The sequence below is a fragment of the Pseudorca crassidens genome, chromosome 9 (assembly GCF_039906515.1).
Source record: "Pseudorca crassidens isolate mPseCra1 chromosome 9, mPseCra1.hap1, whole genome shotgun sequence".
Taxonomy (NCBI): domain Eukaryota; kingdom Metazoa; phylum Chordata; class Mammalia; order Artiodactyla; family Delphinidae; genus Pseudorca; species Pseudorca crassidens.
Genome location: NC_090304.1, coordinates 56,336,918 through 56,359,782, shown reverse-complemented (window position 1 = coordinate 56,359,782; position 22,865 = coordinate 56,336,918). Strand labels below are relative to the sequence as shown.

Below are 22,865 nucleotides of genomic sequence, written 5' to 3'. Positions count from 1 at the left end.
CCTCATATAAGTGGAATTATGCAGTATTTGTCTTTTTGTTACTGGCTTATTTCACTTAATGTCCTCAAGATTCATCCATGCTGTAGCATGTGACAGGATTTCCTTCCTCTTTAAGGCTGAATAGCATTCCATTGTACATATATCCCGCTTTTGCTTATGCATCATTCATCCATTGATGGATATTCCACCTCTTGGCTACTGTGAATAATGCTGCTATGAAATGGGTGTGCAAATATGTCTTGGAGGTCCTGCTTTTAATTTTCTTCATATATAACCAGAAGTAGATTTGCTGGATCGTATAATAGTTCTACTTGTAGTTTTTTGTTTTTGTTTTTTTTGAGGAACTGCCATGATTAGACTGGGGTTATGGGTTTTGGGGAGGAAGATCACAGAGGCAAAGTGCCATTTTCATCACATCATATCAAGGATACATACTATCATCATGATTTATGACTTCTGATGTTGATCTTGATCACCTGGCTGAAGTTGTGTTTGTCATTTTCCCCACTGTACGGTTACTCTTCTTCCCCTCCTCTTTCCATACTGTCCTCTTTGGAAGGTCATTATGCAAGCCCATACTACCGAAGAGTAATGCCCCCCTTCATATGGATTATGTTTTAACAAGCAAGATAACTCACACAAAGGTACCTAGCTCTTCTCATCACTGGTCATGCTCTGCACTTTCAGCAGCTGATCTGAGGTGAATAACTGGCCGCCCTATCTCCTGGAAGCTCACTCTTCTTACCTGTAAAATGGGTGTCGCTCATCCTTTACCCCTAGGACTGTAGTGAGTGGAGACAGTCTCAAGGTCGTCAATGTCAGTTCCCTCTGCCTCCCCCATTTGGCTGTCCCGCAACACCAGGCAACAGAGGGACAGTGACTAGCCTAAGGTTTCACCGCAAGGCCTCCAACTCCAGCCCAATCAGGGTTCTAACCACACCCTGGGTACAGATTCCCCCCACCCCGGGGCGGGAGCAAGGAGCACTTCCGCCAGCCACAAGTACCGCGCACGTGGCGGGCTGTGCGGGACCGGCGAGCGGCAGCCTGGCTGCGCAGCGCCAGCGCCTGCGGGGCCGGGATGATGAGCCTGACCTCGGCGCCCGATTCCCGGCCGTTGCGCCGGGCCGTGACCCCCGCGGGCCGGCGGACGGTGAGTGCGAAGCCCTGGGTGGACGAGAAGACCCTGCCGGCTCCGGCCCCGCGCCTCTCCCTTCTTTCACTCCTTCCAGGGCCCCGCGTCCTTCCCTCCCCGCGGGTCTGAATTCCCCAGCTTCCGGCGCGCCCGTCTCGGCCTGCGGCTGGGCGCTCTCTTTTCACCTGGTCAGTTCCTAACGCTTTGATCTCTCCTTCCGCGCCACAGCCTCGATTCCGGTTCCGGCTCACTCCAGTCTCTCCTCTATGCCCTCTTTCCTGCTTGGCTGCCTTTGTCTCCTCCTTCTTCTCTTTGCGTCTCGTCTCTCAGTGCCCTGGCTTGCCCCAGTCCACTGCTCTTCCTCTGCCCCTCCTCTTCCCCTGCCCCTCCCCTCCTGCCGGTGGGAGTAGACCCAACTGAGGGCTGGCCAGAGTATCATTCATTCCCTCACCCACCCTCTCTAGCCTGTCCCTGACCTCTGGCTGGGTCCTGAGCCCTCCTGCTTGCCCGTTCCCTCCCAGGGCTTGGGTGGGGGGCCCGGGGGGTGGGGGGAGGATCAAGAAAAAGCCCAGAACACTCAAGGATCAGAACACTTAACCTCTCCCCGGCTACGTGCCATCCTGAAGACTTGTAGGAAGGGAAAGCAGATCCAGCAGTGGGGCGACTGTGGCTCTTTTCAATAGGATGACGATAACCTTATTGTTCCTGGCTAGTGACAGTGTCACCTGCTCAGAGGCAGGGGCCGCTCAAGGTACCCAATAAATGTCTGAATTAATTACCGGGCAAAGGAGGAAGCCAGCACCGTGCATGATGCCAAGTAGGGCAAGATTGGCCTTTATCAGAATACCAGGCGCTCCTGTAAGTCAGTGCTGAGGGTAAGTGCAGTTCAATTCAGCAGACACTTATGGAGCATCCCTGGTGTGCTGAGCACCGTAGTAGGTACTGGTAACATAAAGATGAATCTGGGATAGTCCTCCCTTAGGATCCTCCCAATCTAGTGTGGGATACAGATGAAGGAACAGAATTACAAGAGACGTAACTACCATGACAAGGGGAAGTACATGGCCCTCTGAAATCACAAGGAGACAACCTATCCAGAAAATTCCCGGAGGAATTACCTTGAAGGATGAGTGGGCTGACTGAAGGGACTGGGGGTGTTAAATGAGTGAAGTCCTGGGGGCAGTGGGGCCCAGCCTGCTCTGAATGGGTTGGTGTTGGGGAGCAGTAGTTGGCTCTGGTAGTTGATTGCCAGGGTTGCAAAGGACCTTGTAAACCTTGTTAAGGAGTCTCGAGTTAACCTGTAAAGAAATGTGGGATCACTGAAGTGTTTAATGCAGGTGGTGACCAGACTGGATTTCCGCTTCAGAGAAACTGCTTTGGTTTCAGAATAGAGACTGGATTGGGGGAGGATATTCGAGGGAGCTGGGAGCCATGGAACTGACCACACATTTAGAATGGCCAGGACTTGGTGACTGATTACCTGTGTGTGGGGAGGTTGAGGACAGGAGCAGAGTGCAAGATTAGAGTCTAGGTTTCTGGCTCAGACGACCGAGATACGGTACAGTGGGAAAAGGTCAAAGTTGTGGTGTGGGGAGAGATCTTGGGCTTGGGAGACATATGAATGGGCGTGTCCCTCCACTGACTAGACTAAGTGTGACCTAAGGAAATGTATGAATGTTTGGTGGGATGAGAGCTGGGCCTGATTCATCCCTGTGTCCTCGTGGCCAGCAGTAGCCTGGTACCCAGCAGAGGCTACTAAAGACCACATTTCCCCGGCCTGTGCACACAGGGCCTGGGTCAGGCTTGCCCACTCAGGAATGCTCCAGCAGGGTGACTGGTAGAACAGGTGGGGAAGAGGGGCCATGAGGAAGGGCAGGTGGTCTGGACGAGGGATGGAAAAGAAGTCTTTATCTGCTCGAAACACACACAGTAGTACTTATGGATGAGGTAGGAGGTCTGGGATTTCCAAAGAGATTTGGAGTTTTTAGAAAACATGGAGGGAAAAGGGACATAATTAGGAAGCTTGGGAACAGGGCCCAGGTCTTGGCTGATAAAGAAATGGGGCTGCGAATATCAGGGCAGGGGACTATTTTGTGTAGCATCTGGAAATGAGCTTCAGAAACAACATTTGAAGTGATTGGATTCATTAAACTTTCAAAGCTGGAGAGTCTTAGAGTTCTCTTCATTGATTTTGCCTCACTATTTGATAGATGACTAAACTTAGGCCCAGAGAAGGAAGTGCGATGCCCTAGGAACATAGCTAATTACTGGCAGCGGTGCGACTGGATGTTGGGAGGGTGGGGGTAGGGCATCCACACTGCCCTGAAGTCAGACTGATACGGATTTGATCCCGGCTCCAACTTCCTCACCTCCTAGCTGTGTGACCCCTCTTTCTGAGCTTTCCTCGCCTGTAATGTGGGGACGTTAAGAGCTTTCAGTGGTACAGGAGTGATGAGAGTCCATCATCGATCCATTCAGGGGTTAAAGTCTGCAAATTCACATTTAACTGCCTGCTTTACAGAGCCACCTTAGGGTTAACTAAACAGCCTTGCCAAGGAACCTTGAGGTTTATGGGAAGAAGAGGGCGTCACAGGTTCTGGGCTTATTTTTCTCAGGGCTGTATTGTTTGGCTGCTGTCAGACTGCAACCTCTTTTCTCCCTTCTCCATTCCAGCTAGCAGAACTGTCCCTTGGTAGGAGCTGTTGCCATGGCAACTCAGTTCTCCCCAGCAGTTTGGCTGCCTTGAGTTCTCTTAATTCTAGTACTTTAATCTTAGAGGTAGAGCCCACAGACAAGCTGAAAAGGAAGTCACACCTAAATCTGACTGAAGGACATTCCTGAGTCCTGTCCCTATCCCTGGCCCTGTAATGACCTGGAGTGGAGTCTCCAGTTTGGAAATCCAGCCTTCCCCCTAATACTGTAGATCTTTTCCACAGCAGCAGCCATCACATCCCCTAGGAAACCTTCCCTGACAACCTCCAACACACATCTACAAAAAGAGCCAATCCCTTCTACCTTTGAGTCTTCCCCATCAGCACCTACACATTTAAGCCATCTGTTTCCCTTTCTCCCCTATGAGCTCCTCAAGGGCAGGGACCTTGTCCTGTCCATCTGCTTCAGAGGAGGCTTGGGTGGAATAGGTCCTCCCTACAGTCTGTTGGATGAATAGGGATTGAAGAGTGGAGGTGTTTGAAGGTTGAAAATCAATTTATGTAATGACTAAGTGGTAAATCAGACCTGAGTTCAAATCCTGACATTATCGCTTAGTAGCTGGTTGGTCTTAAGCAACTTGAACTTCACCTCCTTAAGCCTTAGTTTCTTCATCTGGAAAATGGGGATTTAATACATTCATCATAGGATTACTATGAGGGTTGAGTTGCAGAGTGTATGTAAAGCACTTTGCACAGTTACTAGACTGTGAGGGGAGGTTCTGTGTCCTGCTTGTTCCTCACTGTGTCCCAGCTACCTGGCACAAAATAGGCACATACGTGTTTTATTGAATGAGTGAGTGAATTTTAAAAGATGGAAGTTGTTCAGGAAGCTGGGTTTGTAAGGATAACAACCGGTGTATCACCTCATGTGTAATAATTGCTATAGAGTATTATGGTATTTTTGTTAGGTCTGTGTGGCAGCATTCCCCAGATGCAGCCCGACCCTCAGTCTCTTTCCAGGTCCCTCTCTGCACTCGCCTGTGGGCATTTCCAGGCAGATATCACATGGGTCTCACCCACATCCTTAGTGCTCAGCCCAAGGTCTGATCTAGAGAAGAGGCCTCTAAAAATTCTGATGAACAGCTAAATCTAACATACATTTGCACCATACTTTACCATTTATGGGGCAGTTTTACGCCTGTTGTATTTGGTGTTACCAACCTTGTCACCACCAAGGATATTCTTGTTATTTAATCCCATGGGCCCATATTTTGAAAAAATACCCATCAAATTACATTTGTTAATCAAAGTCATGCCAACTGCTAATCAGAACTTCTGCTCTATATGAAATAAGAATTTTTATCCCCACTTCCAGCACGGATGTGGACATGCAGTAAGTACCAAAGAAATGATTCCTGAATGAATACATGTGTGATTTCTTTAGCCTTTCTGAAAGGTTGAAAATGTTTTGTACCCCCCAACCTCCCCCCACCCACTTTTTTTTTTTTTTTTTTTTACTGTATCTTATATCTAAGCATCCCTGTCAGGAACTCTTGACTTCACAATAGCTCCATATCCTCATTATAGTTTATTTATTTATTTTTTGGCCATGCCACATGGCATGTGGGATCTTAATTCCCCAACCAGGGATTGAACCGGTGTCCCCTGTGGTGGAAGCACAGAGTCCTAACCACTGGACCGCCAGGGAAGTCCCCATATCCTCACTTTATAAACAAGGAAACTGAGGCCTAGGGAGGGAAAAAGCCTAGCCACAGGCCACACGCTTTAGAGGTATTGTCCGTGTGACTTGCTTCCACTAATATTCTGTGACCTAAATGAGAAAATGCAAATGCTTGAATGGGTATTCTTATATCAAACTAAAATATTTTTCTTCCTTAAAATGCCTACTCTCTGTAGCTGTACAGCATAAATATAACCCCCTTCAGTAAGATGGACATTCCAATAAGCTGAAGCCAATCATTATGGCTCCCCTAAATTCTGTAGGGTATTGTTCTTTGGATGAGAATAAATCATGAGCTCCCTGGAGATGGCGCTGTGGGTTCACTCTGCCTCTTGTGCCCCCAGGAATCTCCTGTAGTGGAGCTGAACGTTGGGGGTGAGTTCTATACCACCACCTTGGGCACCCTGAGAAAACTCCCAGGCTCAAAGCTGGCAGAGATGTTCTGCAGCTCCGCCAAGGCCTGCCTGGATGCGGAGGGACGCTTCTTCATCGATCGCTGCGGCACCTATTTTGGACCCATCCTGGAATATCTGCGCAGTGGGCAGCTGCCCACACAGCACATCCCCGAGGTGTACCGTGAGGCTCAGTTCTACGAAATCAAGCCTTTAATCAAACTCTTGGAGGACATGCCACAGATCTTTGGTGAGCAGGTAGCTCGGAAGCAGTTTTTGCTGCAGGTGCCAGGCTACAGTGAGAACCTGGAGCTTATGGTGCGCCTGGCGCGTGCTGAGGCCGTGGCGGCGCGCTGCTCTAGAGTTCTGGTGTGCCTAGTACAAAACGAAAAGGATGATGCAAACTGCGCGGACGCCCTGCGCTCCCTGGAGGCGGACAAGAGGTCAGTGGTCAAATTCGGGCCTTGGAAGGCAGCCCTGGATATCAGGGACCTCCTGGACTGCATGAACATGGACATTAAGGCCCAAGGGTACCAGGTACACTATTCACACAACAGTCCATTACCGGCCAAGGTCTCCGACTACTTCTATACCTTCAGCTTCAGCTGGTGGTGATCCCCAGGGGTGGGGGCTGTTTGTTACGAGCTCTGGTGGGACTTACGAAATTAAAGGTTGCCTTCCAAAGCCATCTTCCTTTAATTTTAAAAACAAACAGACATCAAAAACTTCCAAGGTGGTCTACTTGTCTTGCCCCCAAATATGTGTTTCCCCTTTAAGGACTTTCCACTCATTGCAACTGACTCCACTGTACTTGCCTAGAGAGGTGCAGCTGTTTCCTCTTTAAAGCCTCATGTACCTGCCAGACCCTTCCCTTGAAGTCTAATAGCAAGGCAGAGGTGAACTGGAATGTTTCAACAATGCTTTGGCTGGAGATGCGGGATGACAACAGGAAAATAATAGGATGTCATGAGTCTAGACAGACCTAAAAATGTAATCTACCCAGCCTCAGCTTGTGGTCCAATCTTCTAGCCCTGGTATGTGCCTTCATGAGGAAGATGCCAAGTTAGTATACCTGGAGTAGACGGCGCTCAGATCTCCTTTCCCGGATGCTGTGGGTATTGGCTGCTAAAGCGTCACAGCTGTCCTCTTACCTAGAGCAGTAGTTCTCAAAGTGTGGTCCCTAGACCGGCAGCATCCCCAATACCTGGGAACTTGTTAGAAATACAAATTCTCTAGTCCCTACCTCAGACCAACTGAATCAGAAACAGGGAGTTGGCCCAGCAGTCTGTTTTAAGAAGTCCTCCAGGTAATTCTGATGCACTTTAATTTTGAGATCTGATCAAGAACAGAATTGCTATCTCGCTTGTGTGGAGGTACAGCAGACTGATCCCTCACCTCAAGGAGGTGCAGTTCCTATTCTAGAGCTCCTCGTGGGATCAGGCTGAAGTCAGTCTTCACTGAACACCACATTCTTGCTTAGTGGTCTTCCTCTGCTTTACCCTGCTTCCCTCCCTCCCCCTCACCTGAGAACACATCCTCAATAAACCACTTAAACAAGAGACTCTCTCAGGTTCTGCTTCTCAACCAAACACATTAAGTAACTCTAAAGAGGACACATTCATCCTTCTCCAAGTTCAGGTCTGGGATAGATGGCCCCCGTTCCCCACCTAGTAGGATTACCAGCCATCCTGGGTTCCCTGGGACTGAAGGTCAGGTTTAACTGTGAAGCTTTAAGGAATTAACACTGAATCAGAGAATTTCAAATTTAAACATAAAATCGCTCAGAACATAGTTATTTTCAGTGAGCGTTTTAAATCAGTAACTGCATCTGCTTGTATATTTTTTTTCTTATTTTCAAAGCTTGTTCTATATTTTCTTTTTCTTTTTCTTTTTTTGGTATTTAATATGGTTGACAATTTAAAGTGGAAAAATCCTGAATATCTATTTGAACTTAACATCATGAGTCATTCAACGTTACTCATCAAGAGCCTGAAAAAAGTTCATACCCTTTGATCAGTAATTACACTTTTGAGATTTGATTCCAAGGAGATACCCTGCTCCATAAGATCTAAATAGGATTGCTTAAAATCTCAGTTTCATGAATTATGGAAAGATCAATGTCCTCCCCAAGATTTCTGCACATTCCCAGAGGGCTTGTCTTCTTATGGTCAGCTCTGGTTCTCTGTTTCTGCTAGATTCATTCAGCATAGGGATCAACTAGATGTCTTAAGCCTGTTGTGCTGTTCTACGCAATGCTTACCCAGAGTTAACACTCAGATCTTTTTCTTATTTTTTACAAATGCCACTCCCATCAGCTATTTGTGCACATAGCAGACTGTGGCAAATACAGGCAAGTAAGGGGAGTTTACCACACAGAAATGCCAACAACTTCAAACTGAATATTGGGCATATTTCTTCTTAAGGGTGCCTTAGTCACCCCCATCACTAGGGGCTTTTCACTAGTAGATTGTATTTGTGTCCTATTCTTTCTTCCCTCTCTATTCCTGCCATGCTTCTCTGTAGGTGGGAGTAATCTTCCCCACCCCACTGAGTTCGTGCTTGGCCTCATGACTTAATCTGGCCAGTGGTATACGTGTGGAAGTGACAGTTGTGCCAGTTCCAAAATGAGGCTTTCGAGGCATGCCAAATTTCCACCAGCCCCCTTGTGTTCTTGTCATTTGCCAAAAGACCATGTTCCAGTTTAGCTACCTCTTTTACTGCTCTGGCTCTAGCCTGCATCCCTTTGGATCTGACTCTCTTCCTTAGCAATTTACCAAACTATTTTATTAAACGAAGGCAATTCCAATACCCCAGCCCCCCACTCCCAATCCATAATACAATTAAGATAACATACTATTTTTATCCTACTTAATTTACAATAGCAAAACAATTGGAAATAAGCCAACTTAGTTACATCTATATAATGCAATGTTATATAGCAAAATTGCATTTATAGATGGCTTAAAATTATTGGGGAGGAGATTAATTTAATTCAGTACAATTTAATTAAATCTTTGCTCTAAAAAGGATTTAAGGTGGTGGGGCTTACAGGGCTATGAAAAAAAGAAATATCATAAAAGATATAAATTAGAAATACATAAATTAAATTGACACGCTTGGTTGCCTTCCCAATAATACCATCTCCTCCCTTCCTCTGAAATAGCAAAATAAGTAAAGCACATTAGTAATGTTCAAAATACCATCTCTGAACACCCCGATTAAAAAATGGGCAGAAGACCTGAATAGACATTTTTCCAAAGAAGATGAACAGATGGCCAACAGGCACATGAAAAGATACTCAACATCACTAATTATTAGAGAATTGCAAATCAAAACCACAATGAGATATCATCTCACACCTGTCAGAATGGCTGTCATCAAAAAGGCCACAAATAACAAGTGTTGGCAAGGATGTGGAGAAAAGGGAACCCTCATACACTGTTGGTGGGAATGTAAATTGGTACAGCCACTATGGAAAACGATACGGAGGTTCCTTAAAAAACTAAAAATAGAACTATCATATGACCCAGCAGTTCTACTCCTGGCTATATATCTGACGAAAACAAAAGATACATACATCCCAATATTCATAGCAGCATTACTTACAATAGCCAAGATATAGAAGCAACCTACGTGTCCAACAGATGAATCGATACAGAAGATATGTGTGTATATATACTATGGAATACTACTTAGCCATAAAAAACTGAAATTCTGCCATTTGCAACAATGTGGATGGACTTAGAGGGTGTTATGCTTAGTGAAATCAGTCAGACAGAGAAACACAAATACTCTCTGTTATCACTTATACGTGGAATCTAAAAACTAGCACAAACAAATGTATATAACAAAGCAGAAACGGACTCACAGATATAAAGAACAAGCTAGTGATTATGAGTGGGGAGAAGAAGGGGGAGGGGCAAGATAGAGGTATGGGAAGGACTTCCCTGGTGGTCCAGTGGTTAAGACTCCTTGCTTCCACTGCAGGGGGTGTGGGTTTGGTCCCTGGTTGGGGGAACTAAGATCCCTCATGTTGTGCAGTGTGGCCAAAGGGTTAAAAAAAAAAAAAAAAAAAAAGGGGGGGGTATAGGATTAAGAGATAAAATCTACTATGTATAAAATAAATAAACAACATGGATATATTGTACAACACAGGGAAATATAGCCATTATTTTGTAATAACTTTGAATGGAGTATAATCTATAAAAATATTGAATCACTATGCTGTACACCTGAAACTAATATAAAATTGTAAATCAACTATACCTCAATAAAAAAAACACCACCTCTATTCATTTGTAGGGGTATATGTGGCTTTTCAGATCTGTTGGGATTAACTAAAGAAAATTATAGAGTCAGAGGAGAAAAAGTTAAAACTGAATGCTAAATATAACTGTCACTATAATCCAAAGGAAAAACACACAGTAAAACCTTTGAGATTGCCCTCATGGAGACACCCTACTTCATAGCACTGTGCCAGGTTTTCAGGTCTCATTGTTTTCTTAGAGCACCTCTTTTATTTTTCTTCTACTTATTTTCCTTGTCTTCCCTGCCCCCCTTTCCATTCATTCTTTTCCCTTTTCTGCTGTGCTCAGTGTCCTGGAAGACTGATCTCTAGGTACTGCATGTCCCGCCCCTTCCTGGTTGGCCAAAGCTTTGGAAAGTATGAGAGTGGAAGATTGGGGACAAGAAGGCCTGGGATGTTGGTATGTAGATGAATGTCTTGGAATGGTGAAAATATTTGTGTTTCCTATGAATGCCCACCAGAGGGCACCCATTCTAGAAGAGGCTTTCAAAACATAAATGGACACAACGATCCAAACTGTGCATTCCTGTGACTTCCCTGGTGGTTCAGTGGGTAAGACTCCGTGCTCCCAATGCGGGGGGTACCCCGGATCCATCCCTGGTCGGGGAACTAGATCCTGCATGCATGCCGCAACTAAGAAGTCCACATACCGCAACTAAAAAAAGATCCTGCATGCCGCAACTAAGACCCGGCGCAACCTAAATAAATAAATATAAAAACAAACAAACAAACAACAACAAAAAAACTGTGCGTGCCAGTCAGCCTCTTTCCCCAGAGCTCAACGGAGTCATGAGAAAGGTGGCCATGATGGTAGGGATGGAGTCTGTGCGTGGGCTCTGTGGTATAGTTCCTCTTGCCAAAGCTGATCTGGTCAATGATGGATGTCCAACAGCAGAGACCAACACTGAGTCCCTGATATGGTATTATTCCCACTGGGGGACTAGATACTTCTTGGTGGTAGGCAGATAATCCTGCAAATCAGTTAGCTGTATTGCACTGTAACAGACTGTTGGGAGAAATGCTGGCATTTCTAAGCAAATGGCATTGACAGCTTTGAGGATGTTTGCAAAGCTGCCTAGGGTTAGGATGCAGATTTATTTCATTACAGGGTAATAAAGCTAGTTTCACCCTCCAATCCTGGAGATATTTCAGGGTGATAAAAATGTTTCCCACTGGGTTGGCAGGAAAATTCGTTTCCTGACCAGTATAATAAAGATAATGTTGGGGGAAAAAAACACCGATATTGTCTCTCTCCAGAGGGCAGGTTTGCTAGCATTCCTTCTTTAAGATTGAGCGTTTCCTAAGCTCAGTGTTCTTCATCTGTGCTACAGATCTACTGTGCATGGCATTCACCTGCATTGCTCCCATGGTGTTTAGAGGGCAAGGAGAACTAATACAAACATGAAATTCATGCTGCCTGCTATGCTGTGAATGATAAGCTGCCTAAATCTATTTGGGCTTGTTTTCTCCTTACCAGCTGACTCTATGGAAGTTAGCAGCTTAGGAATTGTCTAACCACATGACAACCTCTTGACCCCCAAACTTAATACCTTAAAACTATAACCATTAATTATTTCTCATAGCCTATAAATTGGGCAGTTCTTCTGGTCTTATTTGATCTCACTCATGCATCTGTAGTCAGATGGGGGATCAGCTGGGGTGAGGCTGGTCTGAAATAGCCTCAGCTGGGTCAACTTGGCTTTGTTCCATGTGGTCATTTACTCTCCAGTAGATTAGGTTGGACTTATTCTCATGGCAAGGGTAGGTTTCCAAAATCAAATAATAGACCTGAAGAACTGGTATGTGGGTGGACCTTGAGGCCTAGGTTCAAAACTAGCACACTGTAACTTCTGCTGTATTCTACTGGCCAGGCACAAGGCCAGCCCAATTCAAAGAGTGGGGATAGAGATTCCATCTCTTAATGGAAGCAGCTCTAGAGCTACACTTCAAAGGATTTACATACAGAGAGAGGAAAAATTGGGGCCATTTTTTACAAATCATGCTACCATATGCTTTATCCTTTCCATCAGGGAGGGAGTGGTGATTTAACCACATAGGAATAGATACATATCCCAGATTCAGATTTGACTTTTCTACTGCTATAGACAATGTTTGTGTCACCCACCACCACCCCCACCTCCATTTCCAAATTCATATGTTGAAATCCTAATCCTCAGTGTGATGGTATTAGGAGGTCAGGCCTCTGGGAGGTGATTAGGTCCTGAGGATGGAGCCCTCATGAATGGGGTTAGTGCCCTTATAAAACAGACCCCAGAGAGCCCCTTTGCCTCTTCAACCATGTGAGACAGGGAGAGAAGACAGCTATCTCTGAACCAGAAAGTGAGCTCTCACCAGACACTGAATCTGACAGCACCTTGACCTTGGACTTCCCAGCCTCCAGAACTGTGAGAAATAAATTTCTGTTGTTTATAAGCCACTCAGTATACGGTATTCTGTTATAGTATCCTAATATCTCTATATATCCTATTGGTTCTGTTTTCCCGAAGAACCCTAATGATACCTAACTGCAATGTTTCTGCCAGCCCTAGCATTCATGGATACCTTATTCATTTTCATGGTATCTCACACATTGCTTCTGACTAAGGAGCTTATTTTATGATGAAAAAAGTATAGCAAAGAAACTTCTTGGTATTGCCAGTTACCCCATTTACTCAGATGTAGCTATAATAAAAAAAATAGGGCTTCCTTGGTGGCGCAGTGGTTGAGAGTCCGCCTGCTGATGCGGGCAGCAGAGGCCCGGCAGTATGCAGGCCTCTCACTGTTGTGGCCTCTCCCATTGTGGAGCACAGGCTCTGGACGCACAGGCTCAGCGGCCATGGCTCACGGGCCTAGCTGCTCCACAGCATGTGGGATCTTCCCAGACCGGGGCATGAACCCGTGTCCCCTGCATCGGCAGGCAGACTCTCAACCACTGCACCACCAGGGAAGCCCCGTGAACCATACTTTACTGTGCAAAATGTTTCTGCGTTATTTCATTACACTGTCACTACATCTTTGTCAGGCTAGGTGTTAGTGCAATTGTAGTTGAGGCTACTTGTTCATTAAGTGCTAGTCGTAGTGAAACAGGAGGGAAGGGGGCAGGGCACAACCTTTAAAAGAATGACATGGCCAGGAGTTCCCTGGTGGCCTAATGGTTAGGATTCTGGGCTTCCACTGCTGTGGCCTGGGTTCAATCCCTGGTCAGAGAACTAAGATCCTGCAAGCCATGTGGTGCAGCGAAAAAACAAACAAACAAAAAGAATGACATAGCCATTGAGGATATGACATAAACTGGTTAGAATCAACTAGGTCCAAGATGGCAGTAGACCTTGAGCCTCATTATATGCTCATTGTAATACATTAGCATATGCCAAATGACATACCTACAGGCGCCTACAGTTCCAAGGCAGACCATAAAAGGCCAAAAAGTGGGCAGTGGCCCAATTCCTGGAAATCCCCATCCCTTCCCCCAAACAGTTGAATAATCCTCCCACTCACTAGCCTATGAAATTACTCAGCCCACAAAAACCATCTACCCCATATTTCAGGGCCTCTCATCTTCTGAGATGCCTCACACTCTGTGGAGTGTGTTTCTCCCACCACTGCTCTCACTTTTTGAGATGGACTGCATTCTGTCTATGGGATGTTGTACCTCTCTAAATAATCCACGTCTTCCATATTGCATTGCCTCTCGCTGAATTCCTTCTGCGCTAAGACATAAAGAACTTGAGCTTCAGTAAGTCCTGACACCAGGTGAGCAATTTTAATTAAAAGACAGTGGGTTTGAGTCCCAGTCAGAGTTTTGGCTGAGTAAAAGTCCCAGCCCATGGGTTCAAATCCAAGTGTGAGTTTCGGCTGGGTTCAATCCCATCTGAGTTGTGCAGTCTGAAGCTTTGTTGCTTAACCCTTGGCCTCAGAATTCTTTCCACTCTCCCCTAGCTGTCAGAGGATGGCTTGAGTCCTTAAAGGATAGGTAGCTTTTGAACAACTGGAGTGAGAAAGCAGGGAGAAGTACCCTAGGCTGGGGCAGGGGTGGGGGTGGTGGCAGCCAGCTTTCTGTAAGCAGGTAGGGTAGGGGGGCCCCAGAGAAAGAACCAGGCATGGCTTTCTTGACATAAGGGAAGCAATTTTTGGCCTAAGCCATTTTGTGACCTAAGCCTGACCACATTTGTCCTTGAATAGGTCTCGGTAATTAATTAAGTGAGGGAATGCAGGAACAAAGGAAAAGCAGTCAAGAAACAAGTTTCTGGGACTTCCCCAGTGGTCCAGTGGTTAAGACTCAGAGCTTCCACTGCAGGGGGTGCAGGATCGATCCCCGGTTGGGGAACTAATATCCCGCATGCCATGAGCCATGGCAAAAAAAAAAGAAACAAGTTTCTCCCCAAGGCATATACATAACAATCTGATACATGTCTTTGGGTTCTACAGGAACTAAGGCTCCAGACCTAGGTGGAGGATGGAATGATGATGTCGACCCTCCTGACTTCAATCAACTAAAGCCTGGACTCTGTTGACCTCTGCCCCAATTCTACGATGAATTCTCCTCTGCTCAAGCCCCTTCATGAATATGTACGCTCCCTTAGCTTAACGCTTCCCCAATTTTCCTGTTTGGAGAGACAATGTATTGGGGAAGATTCTTTGTTTTCCTTACTTGCTGCAAGTAATATATCCTTCCTTATTCCTAACTTTGGCTTAGTCGTGTCTTTTGGGTTCACTAAGGTGAACCACTTTTCCAGTAATGGCTTGACCAAGAGGAGAGTGCAGGCAACATACAGATGGCAAATACTGTGAACAGCAATGGATGATGCGAACGTCAGTTTGACCTCCTTCCCTTATCTCCTGAGTCAAAATCCTTACACAGCTCCAGGTTTTGTCTCTAGCTCTGGAAAGCTCCACCTCTGCCCTTTACCCGATAGTACTTCCTCCCTCCCTGGGCTCAGTTCCCCCGCCAGTCTCTCCGTCACTCAGATCAACAGCAAGCTCCCCAAATCCCCCATTGGCTCCTTTAGCCTTTCCCACCCGGCTCCTCCCACCAGAAGCCCCGCCCCCTGCGCTACGCTCTCGCTCTGGCTTACCTTTCTCCGGCGCAGGTGGCGTAGGCGACCAAATCCAGCGGCACAGCGACAGGACAGTCGAGCAGCCGGAAGCGGCCTCTCTTTTCCGGAACCCCACGGCCTTGTGGGACCGTGGCTGGTTCCTCCGGCCTGGGCAGGTTTTCCGGACTCCTCCGCTCCACCTCCCTCCTCGGGTACGGAAGCTGAGAGGGTCCGCGGACGGCCATGGCGGCGCACCTCAAGAAGCGGGTGTACGAGGAATTCACTAAGGTGGTTCAGGTAAGCTCTGGAAGGAAAGGTCCCGGCACCTGTCTGGGGTAGGGGAAGGTTCTCCACGCTCCAGGCACTTTGCCAGACCAGGCGCCACAAAGCTGGGTTGAATGCCTACTGCTTTGGTAGGCAGCGTCTCTGAGGCTACACTTTAGTGGGCGTGTCGTTTGCCGCTGTTGTTGTCGGCATTAATACGTGCAGTCTGACACTAAAAAATTATTAGAAGAAACAAACAGCGCTTTACAATCTACGAAAATATCTTATTCGTTACTTCATTTTATTCGTATTACATTAGCATCCTCATTTTACAGATGAGGACTTTGAGGCTTCTGGTGGAGTATGAGCCAGTTAGTGGCAAATTGCCTCCCAACTCCCGTTACAAAAAAAGCGCCCAGGGACAAGTTGGCTGTATGCAGAGCTCAAGGGATTGGAAGAGGAGCCTATAGAAATCCTCAAGACCCAGTCAGAGCAGGCGAGGGTCACAGGCTTCATAGGGGTGGAACTTTCCATTGGTGGAACAGTTCACCTAGGGAGGAGGGCAATACCTTCCTCCTTTAGAGTTGTTTAAGGACTGGTGGGCCAAACCCGTGTCAGCAGTTAGTGATTCTCCTTGTATTTCCTCATATATATAGCTGAAGTAGAGGTTGATCCCACGTCATACCTTGTGTCGTGCTTCTCAGACTTTGTGTATCCAAATCACCTGGGGTCTTTTTAAAATGTAGATTCCACTCAGTAAGTAAATCGGGCCGGGGAGGTGAGGCAATAATCTGCACTTCTGAGAAGCCCTCAATTGATGCCAGTCAGTAGCATCCTTCCATCCACAGACTTGTGGAATAGCAAGCTTTAGACCATCCAGCAGGACACTGATCCTTAAACATTTCATTTATTCCTTCAACAAGAGTTTACTGAGTAAAAGTGTGGTTACTACGTATTAGGTATGGTAAAAGGTGCTGAGCTACAAAGTCCAATACACAGTAGGGTCCCTGTCCTTTAGGAACTCACAGGCCAGTGGGAGATACGGAACGGCATATCTGTGATTGTAGTGCAAAGAGGTAATTGCATCGACAAATCAAGTCTTCCTCTTTTTACAGCTACTTGTTTTTTTAAATAAATAAATAAATTTATTTATTTATTTATTGTTGGCTGCGTTGGGTCTTGGGCTTTTTCTAGTTGTCGGCGAGTTGGGGCTACTCCGTTGCGGTGCGCGGGCTTCTCACTGTGGTGGCTTCTCTTGTTGCGGAGCACGGGCTTTAGGCGCGCGGGCTTCAGTAGTTGTGGCACACGGGCTCAGTAGTTGTGATTTGCAGGCTGTAGAGAGCAGGCTCAGTAGTTGTGGTGCACGGGCTTAGTTGCTCCGTGGCATGTGGGATCCTCCTGGACCAGAGTTCGAACCTGTGTCCCCTGCATTGGCAGGCGGATTCTTAACCACTGTGCCACCAGGGAAGCCCCCTCCCAACCCTTTTTTTTTTAACAGCTATTTCTTTTTGTAAAAACTCCCTAGCCAAACTTCCTAGCTCTTTGTGATTTAACAGTATTCCTTCTAGCTGTATCACTGCCTTTTTTGTTTTGTGGACACTTTGTGACGTATTCCCATTGTGTGTAGGGAAGTTAGTTTGCTTCTTATTCTTGTTTTTTTCTGAAAATAACTTTGATATTTACCTTAACACTCTTTTGTTGCTCCTTTTTATGTGAAATTAGTTTTCCTCAACTTTTTTTTTTTTTTTTTTTTTTTTTTTTTTTGCGGTACGCGGGACTCTCACTGTTGTGGCCTCTCCCCTTGCGGAGCACAGGTTCTGGACGCGCAGGCTCAGCGGCCATGGCTCACGGGCCCAGCCGCTCCGCTGCATGTGGGATCTTCCCAGACCGGGGCACGAACCCGTGTCCCCTGCATCGGCAGGCAGACTCTCAACCACCGCGCCACCAGGGAAGTCCTTCCTCAACTTTTAAAATGAGTCAACATTCAGGAAAGCTTTCTGACTTCACAGAGCTCCCTCTTCTGTGGCTTGCTTTTTGGGATTTCCTGGCTCTGTTTCGTTTGCCCCCCTTTTTAAAAAATTGTGGCAAAATATATATAACACAGAATTTATCATTTTAACCATTTTTTAAGTGTAGGGTTCAGTGACATTAACTACTTTCACTTTGTTGTGAAATGTCACTTCCTTTCTTTCCAGTATTCTGTTGTTCCCCCTTACCAAGACTACTCACCCCTCCTCCAGCATGCCACGTGTTTGCACCTTTCCAAACTTTTGTATCTGTTGTTTCCTTTACATAGAATGGATGTCATGCTTCCCTCTCTCTTTGTTCTCCACTCAGTGGACTTATATTTTTGCTTTAGTCTCTCCTCCCCTGCTTCTGTAGCACTCATCTATTTGTACTTATCACTGAGTGCTGCTATAATTACTAGTTTACATATCTCCCCACCAGTTTGGGCTCCTCGAGGGCAGAGATGATGCGTGGTTCATCTGTGTTCCCTGGATAGACCATAAGGCGTGGCTCACTAAAATGTTATAGATGGTTGAATGATAGCAGATATTGGTCTGTCCTTCTCCTTATATACTCCCTAGGGAAAAAAATCTTTCCAATCTTTTGACCTAATTGCAGCCCAGATAACACTGAAGACCAAATTTGTGTGGAATAGGATGGAAATTGGTAAGGATTTTAAGAGAAGAGCTCATTTCTTCACTTCATTGTTCATGCATGGTTACCATGGAGTGATGAAATGAGATCTTACTGCTTCTCTTATTTTTCCTCTGCTATGAAGATGAGGGAGAGAGAACTGATATGTATCTAGTGCTTATTATGTGTTTGCACAATAAAGACATTATACTTTAGACTTCTTAAATATCCCTATGATGTAGGTATTGTATTCCTTTTTATAGAAGAAGGAGAAGGCCTCCTGTAGCTAGTAAGTGGTAATTGAACTCAGATTCCTCTGACTTCAAAGCCCTTGGTCTTTTTATTATGCCATGCCATGTTCCTGTCTAGAATAATCCTAGTCTCTTCTCTGTAGAAGTGTAAATTTGTAAAGAGGTGATTGCTCAAGGTATCATTATGATGCATCAAGCGTTAAGGAAAAAATTTTTTTTGAATTTTATTTTTAATACAACAAGTTATTATCTTTTTTATATGTATTAGTGTATATATGTCAATCCCAATCTCCCAATTCATCCCACCACCACCCCTCACCCCTTTCCCCCTTTGGTGTCCATACGTTTGTTCTCTGCATCTGTGTCTCCATTTCTGTGTGCAAACTGATTCATCTGTGCCATTTTTCTAGATTCCACATATATGCGTTAATATACGATATTTGTTTTTCTCTTTCTGACTTACTTCACTCTGTATGACAGTCTCTATGTCCATCCATGTCTCTACAAATGACCCAGTTTCGTTCCTTATTATGCCTGAGTAATATTCCATTGTATGTATGTACCACATCTTCTTTATCCATTCGTCTGTCTGTGGGCATTTAGGTTGCTTCCATGACCTGGCTATTGTAAATAGTGCTTCAGTGAACATTGGGGTGCATGTGTCTTTGAATTATGGTTTTCTCCATGTATATGCCCAGTAGTGGGATTGCTGGGTCATATGGTAATTCTATTTTTAGTTTTTTAAGGAAACTCCATACTGTTCTCCATAGTGGCTGTATTAATTTACATTCCCACCAACAGTGCAAGAGGGTTCCCATTTCTCTACACCCTCTTCAGCATTTGTTTGTAGATTTTCTGATGATGCCCATTCTAACTGGTGTGAGGTGATACCTCATGTAGTTTTGATTTGCATTTCTCTAATAATTAGTGATGTTGAGCAGCTTTTCATGTGCTTCTTGGCCATCTGTATGTCTTCTTTGGAGAAATGTCTATTTAGGTCTTCTGCCCATTTTTTGATTGGGTTGTTTGTTTTTTTAATACTGAGCTGCATGAGCTGTTTATATATTTTGGAGATTAATCCTTTGTCCATTGATTCGTTTGCAAATATTTTCTCCCATTCTGAGGGTTGTCTTTTCATCTTGTTTATAGTTTCCTTTGCTGTGCAAAAGCTTTTTAGTTTCATTAGGTCCCATTTGTTTATTTTGTTTTTTAATTTCCATTACTCTAGGAGGTGGTCAAAAAAGAGCTTGCTGTGATTTATGTCAGAGTGTTCTTCCTATGTTTTCCTCTAAGAGTTTGATAGTGTCTGGCCTTACATTTAGGTCTTTAATCCATTTTGAGTTTATTTTTGTGTATGGTGTTAGGGAGTGTTCTAATTTCATTCTTTTACCTGTAGCGGTCCAGTTTTCCCAGCACCAGTTATTGAAGAGACTGTCTTTTCTTCATTGTATATCCTTGCCTCCTTTGTTATAGATTAGTCGACCATAGGTGCGTGGGTTTATCTGTGGGTTTTCTATCCTGTTCCGTTGATTTATATTTCTGTTTTTGTGCCAGTACCATATTGTCTTGATTACTGTAGCTTTGTAGTATAGTCTGAAGTCAGGGAATCTTGATTCCTCCAGCTCCATTTTTTCTTTCTCAAGATTGCTTTGGCTATTCAGGGTCTTTTGTGTCTCCATACAAATTTAAGATTTTTTTGTTCTAGTTCTGTGAAAAATGCCATTGGTAATTTGATAGGGATTGCATTGAATCTGTAGATTGCTTTGGGTAGTATAGTCATTTTCACAGTGTTGATTCTTCCAATCCAAGAACATGGTATATCTCTCCATCTGTTTGTGTCATCTTTGATTTCTTTCATCAGTGTCTTGCTGTTTTCTGAGTATAGGTCTTTTACCTCCTTATGTAGGTTTATTCCTAGGTATTTTATTCTTTTTATTGCAATGGTGAATGGGATTGTTTCCTTAATTTCTCTTTCTGATCTTTCATTTTTAGTGTATAGGAATGCAAGTGATTTCTGTGCATTAATTTTGTATCCTACAACTTTACCAAGTTCGTTGATTAGCTCTAGTAGTTTTCTGATGATTACTGTTGATTACAACTTTTATCTTCTGTTGTGATCTTCTCTATATCTACACACCAGGGCCTTACGTAAGCCCTGGAGTAACAGGTTCCCTTTTACGTGAACTTTTTGGCACTCATCATATGTAACAGATTCATCTAGAATAGTTCTAGTTAGGCACCATCCTTGGGAAAGTTGAGAAAATAGTTACTCAGCTAATTTTGTGTGTTCTGTGGTTCAGATGAGGATCCCTGATTGAGATAGACTAGTGGTAGGTCATCATTTCTGTTTTTTATGGATGATAAAAATGTGAATCATGACATACTTAGAATAGAGCAGCAGAGTTGGAATCAGAGACAACTTCTAATTCCAAATCAATCATTCAGTAAATATTTGTTAAGTAGCTGCAGTTTGCTAGGCATATGGCAATGTATTTCTTTCCTATACTGACCATCCTTCTAACAAAGGTAGAATGATTTGGGTGAAAATAGTCATCCGTTATGAGAGGAAGATTTTTGTCCTCAGTGTAAGCTGCAGACCATTCCCATCAGTTGTAGTTTTCTTAGGAGGCAAGGTGAGCCTAGTAAGTGCCTCAGCACAGTCTGAATATATTTGTCGAATTGAGATTTCTTTTCTAATAAGGAGTGGAGCAGATCCTTTGTGTGTCCTCTTAACCCTAAAGCTACAACAATCCTAAGAGATAGGCAGAACAAAATATTCGTGGACCTACTTTACAGAGAAAGAAACTGAGACTTAGAGAAGTTAAATAACTTACCCAAAGCTGTAGGAGCTAGTGAAAAGCAAAATTGGGACTCATAGCTTTGTCTCCAGTTGGCTCCTTTCCCAGTTCATAACACTGCTTTTTGTTTAAGCTGGGTCTGTTACCTAAATACATTATTTTGGTATAGGAAAAATTATTTCCATCAAACAAGGTAAAGTTAAATTTGCAACTCTCTGTTTTCAGTCAAGTTTTCATGTTTTATCTTTCCTACCCTCTTGCAGCAACAGCAGGAGGAAATTGCCACTAAGAAACTCCGACTGACAAAACCAAGTAAATCTGCAGCACTCCACATAGATCTGTGTAAGGCTACCTCCCCAGCAGATGCTTTGCAGTACCTACTTCAGTTTGCCAGGAAGCCTGTGGAGGCAGAAAGTGTGGAGGGAGTAGTCAGGATTCTCTTGGAACATTATTACAAGGTAAGAAGGTCTTGAGGACCTGATGAGAGTGTGTATGGGAGTATGTATAGGAGTTGTATCATGTGTCTGCAGAATAGGTTAATATGCAAAATAAATAATAAGTGTTCATTCAGCAGTCTTTTACTGAGTGTCTTCCATGTGCTAGGCACTGTGGATACAGAGATAAAAAAGATCCAAAAGGTCCAAAAAGATCCTATTATCAGAAGCTTTCATGGGCTTCCCTGGTGGCAGAGTGGGGACGTGGGTTCCAGCCCTGGTCCGGGAAGATCCCACATGCTGTGGAGCAACTAAGCCTGTGCACCACAACTACTGAAGCCTGCGCGCCTGGCGCCGGTGCTCCACAGCAAGAGATGCCACTGCATTGAGAAGCCCATGCACCGCAATGAAGAGTAGCTCCTGCTTGCGGCAACTAGAGAAAGCCCACACACAGCAAAGAAGACCCAATGCAGTCAAAAAAAAAAAAAAAAAGGTTACAATATCTAGATGGAAACAGATGTGAATGATAAAATGCATCAAATTGCTCAGAGTACTGAGACTGCGTTGGAGCACAAAGGAGGAGTTAACTTCAACCATGACCCTTCTGTAACCAGATTTGTCTCTGGCATATAGTCCTCTCATTCTGCTGTTACTGCTTTAATTCAAGGCCCTCATATCTAACTGCAATAGTCCTTTTTTTTTTTTTAACTTTTTTAGCTAAGTGGCATTTTATTTCTCTATTTTCATGGGTTAGAAAAAAACATCAATTCATGCATAGTTAAATAGAGGAAATATTTTAAGCAGAAAATGAAATTTGTAAAATGGTTTATTTTTCAGTTTTTATTTGTAAGTAAGATCTGAAGTAAAAGAAGAAATAATTTTCAAATATTTGAATCACAGATGACTTCGGATTTTAAACTTTAGTATGAAAATTATTGAGCTTATAGAAAAGTAGAGAATACTGTATGAACTGCCAAATACCCATCTTTGGGATTAAATAGTTATTAATATTATGTCAAATTTGCTCAGTTTGTTTTCCTGAAGTTTTTTTAAAGTATCATAATACTTTTCCCTAAATAGTTCAGTAAATACCTCTTACAAAGGGACACTTAAAAAATATAACCATCTAAGCATCTCAAGTAAAATTAACGTCATCTAACAAATGGTCCATATTCACATTTCTCTAGTTGTTCCCCAAATATCTTGTTATAGTTGATTTG

General features: G+C 44.3%; 2 protein-coding genes across 2 annotated transcripts in view; both read left to right on the top strand.

Moving 5' to 3' along the window:
• The first annotated feature begins 977 nt into the window (after positions 1 to 977).
• On the top strand, positions 978 to 10,211 carry KCTD14 (potassium channel tetramerization domain containing 14). The gene is made up of 2 exons (XM_067750470.1): positions 978 to 1,150; positions 5,869 to 10,211. Exons 1-2 carry the CDS (start codon positions 1,079 to 1,081, stop codon positions 6,529 to 6,531), a joined length of 735 nt encoding a protein of 244 aa, XP_067606571.1. The 5' UTR covers positions 978 to 1,078; the 3' UTR covers positions 6,532 to 10,211.
• A 5,203-nt stretch (positions 10,212 to 15,414) lies between these two features.
• The window catches only part of INTS4 (integrator complex subunit 4), a 113,217-nt gene continuing 105,766 nt past the window's right edge, over positions 15,415 to 22,865 (top strand). The window contains exons 1-2 of the mRNA XM_067750469.1: positions 15,415 to 15,555; positions 21,475 to 21,669. Of these exons, the coding sequence (XP_067606570.1) occupies positions 15,502 to 15,555; positions 21,475 to 21,669 (249 nt within the window). The 5' untranslated portion in view covers positions 15,415 to 15,501. The remainder of the gene's footprint in view (positions 15,556 to 21,474; positions 21,670 to 22,865) is intronic.

What these genes read in the sequence shown, in the direction of transcription:
- KCTD14 (XM_067750470.1), top strand. Translation starts at nt 1,079, where the DNA reads ATGATGAGCCTGACCTCGGCGCCCGATTCCCGGCCGTTGCGCCGGGCC. An exon ending in CCCCCGCGGGCCGGCGGACG is followed by an intron (nt 1,151 to 5,868) that starts GTGAGTGCGAAG and finishes TTGTGCCCCCAG; the next exon opens with GAATCTCCTGTAGTGGAGCT.